The 1,972-nt window shown below is 53.3% G+C and overlaps 1 protein-coding gene across 3 annotated transcripts in view; it reads left to right on the top strand.

Annotated features, from left to right (window-relative positions):
- The window catches only part of PLEKHA1 (pleckstrin homology domain containing, family A (phosphoinositide binding specific) member 1), a 24,563-nt gene that overhangs the window by 8,957 nt on the left and 13,634 nt on the right, over positions 1 to 1,972 (top strand). For all 3 annotated transcript variants that reach the window (XM_014528291.1, XM_014528292.1, XM_014528293.1), the window contains exon 4: positions 1,535 to 1,632. In XM_014528291.1, the coding sequence (XP_014383777.1) occupies positions 1,535 to 1,632 (98 nt within the window). The remainder of the gene's footprint in view (positions 1 to 1,534; positions 1,633 to 1,972) is intronic.

Here is a 1,972-nt window from a genome sequence, read left to right as displayed (position 1 = left end):
TTGTGAAGCTGGAGGGAGGGGAGAGACTGAGGTGAGCACGTGGGCAGGAGTCGGGCCCAATATGTTGTTGACAAGTGGTTATTTTTAAACGATAGGTAAGAAATCGGCATCTGGAGAGTAGGCATGAGGCGAAGGTAGATTTTTAAATTTTTTTTTTTTGTATGAATAAGAGTTTTGGTGTTGGTAGATGAGTTAAGTAGCTTTCAAACTGTTACCCTTACAGATGGGCCTGGATGAGGGTGGTGACAGCGGGGAGCGGAAGGGTGAGAAACGTTAGGGGAGTACAGGGCCTGGGGGGCTGCACAGGTGGGGTGCGGGGGAGAGGTGTCGGGTCGCTTTGCTTCAGGCAAAGAGGTGAGGATCACGGAGAGCGATCAGGTCGGGGAGTGGGAAATGGTGGAGACCAACAGGGGGATGTTCTGGTGACGGCCCGGGCGGAGCTGGCAGGTGGAGAGTGGAGACGCTGGGATCGTGGGAACAGTGGGAGCTTGGTGCCCTCGGTGTGTCTGTGGCGGGAGGGGCCTGAGTAGGAGTGGCAGCTGTCATGAGGAGGTGCTGTCCACACGAGAGTAACGGCACGCGGGGCAGGGCTGGCGGTGAGCCCTCTGTCCTGCTGGAGAGGCAGGCGGTGCTGGGACAGGAGTGAGGGAAAGCGTCTGACGCAGTCACGTGCCTCCAGTAAGAAGCAGGGTCTGAGCGGGTGCGATGTCGCTGTTGAGAGCACCTCGGAGGCTTTCATCTCCACTGATGCTTGAGTGACCCACGAAGTAGAAAGTGGGTGGAGCGGCTGCCACCCCCTGGCTGGGGAGACATCCCGGGAGAGGCGGGATCCCCGGGGCCTTTGGCGGCGGGGCCACCGTGGAGCCGGAGGTGGACATGGAACCGACCAGCTGGTTATGCTGCTGCAGCTGCTGGGGAGTCCGTCTCCTCACTCTCCCGTCAGGACTCCTGTGGGCGGAGCACGCCTGAGCCACAGGACGTCTAGGAAACGCCGTGCAGGTCCCGGCCCAGTGTCCCGGCCGAGGAGCTGAGAGCGGGCCCTCCCCACAGGCGCTGGTGGGCAGTGGCCGGGAGGAGCCTTCGGTGGGAGGGTCTCTGCGTGCCCTTGGCGGGAACGTAAAGGGAGTCGGCCTTTTGGGAAGACGACTTGCCAACATCTGTAAGAATTTTTAATATGAATTCCCTTTGCTCCAACATGTTTACGTTCAGAAACTTATCCTATAGAAACGCTAGCCTAAGGAGAAATGTATGTATGTGAAATGTATGTTTTATTGGGATAGTTTATATAATTTCAAAAATTGGAATAGCCTACGTGTCCATCATTAGGGGGTGGGTCCAATATATTGTATTTTTGTTTAATGAAAGACGTGGCCATTAAAAATAAGAATTTTACCCTTGTTATTGAGTGATAATAGCAGTGCTACATGTGGTCACAGTATTGAACCTAGCATGGTGTTCCATCTGCTGCAAACATAAACTTGGAGGTAACAAGTGCAGAATTTCATGTATTGTAGTTTATTTTTTCTCTCAACAGTTATGAACGCAGGGATGAGGAAATATTTCCTACAAGCTAATGATCAGCAGGACCTAGTAGAATGGGTCAATGTGTTGAACAAAGCTATAAAGATTACAGTAAGTATTGGTATTTTAAAGTTTTAATGTCTGGGAGTAATGGTACATTTTGAAAACACACCTGCTGGGTAATAACTGAATTGCCAATAGGTTGTTCCTCACCGTTTGTGGAAGGGGTCGGGGTTTGATGTGGCTGCATTTCCTGTCCATGGTGACTGTGCCCGTCAACCAGCCCGGGAAGCTGCTTTAGCCGCCTGCGTCCCTGCGGGTCTCAGCAGGGCTGGTGGCGATGTTTCTAGGGAAATGCATGGAGGTTCTGCCTGGAGGGTCTGTGGGGGGTTTCTCCCAGAGCAGGAGTCTTCCTGCCACCGCCAGGTAGTCGGAGTCGCATTCCCGTCCC

This window comes from Myotis brandtii, unplaced genomic scaffold (genome assembly GCF_000412655.1).
Source record: "Myotis brandtii unplaced genomic scaffold, ASM41265v1 scaffold628, whole genome shotgun sequence".
Lineage (NCBI taxonomy): Eukaryota > Metazoa > Chordata > Mammalia > Chiroptera > Vespertilionidae > Myotis > Myotis brandtii.
Note: the sequence above shows the minus strand (reverse complement) of the source record. Positions and strands in the feature narration are given on the sequence as shown.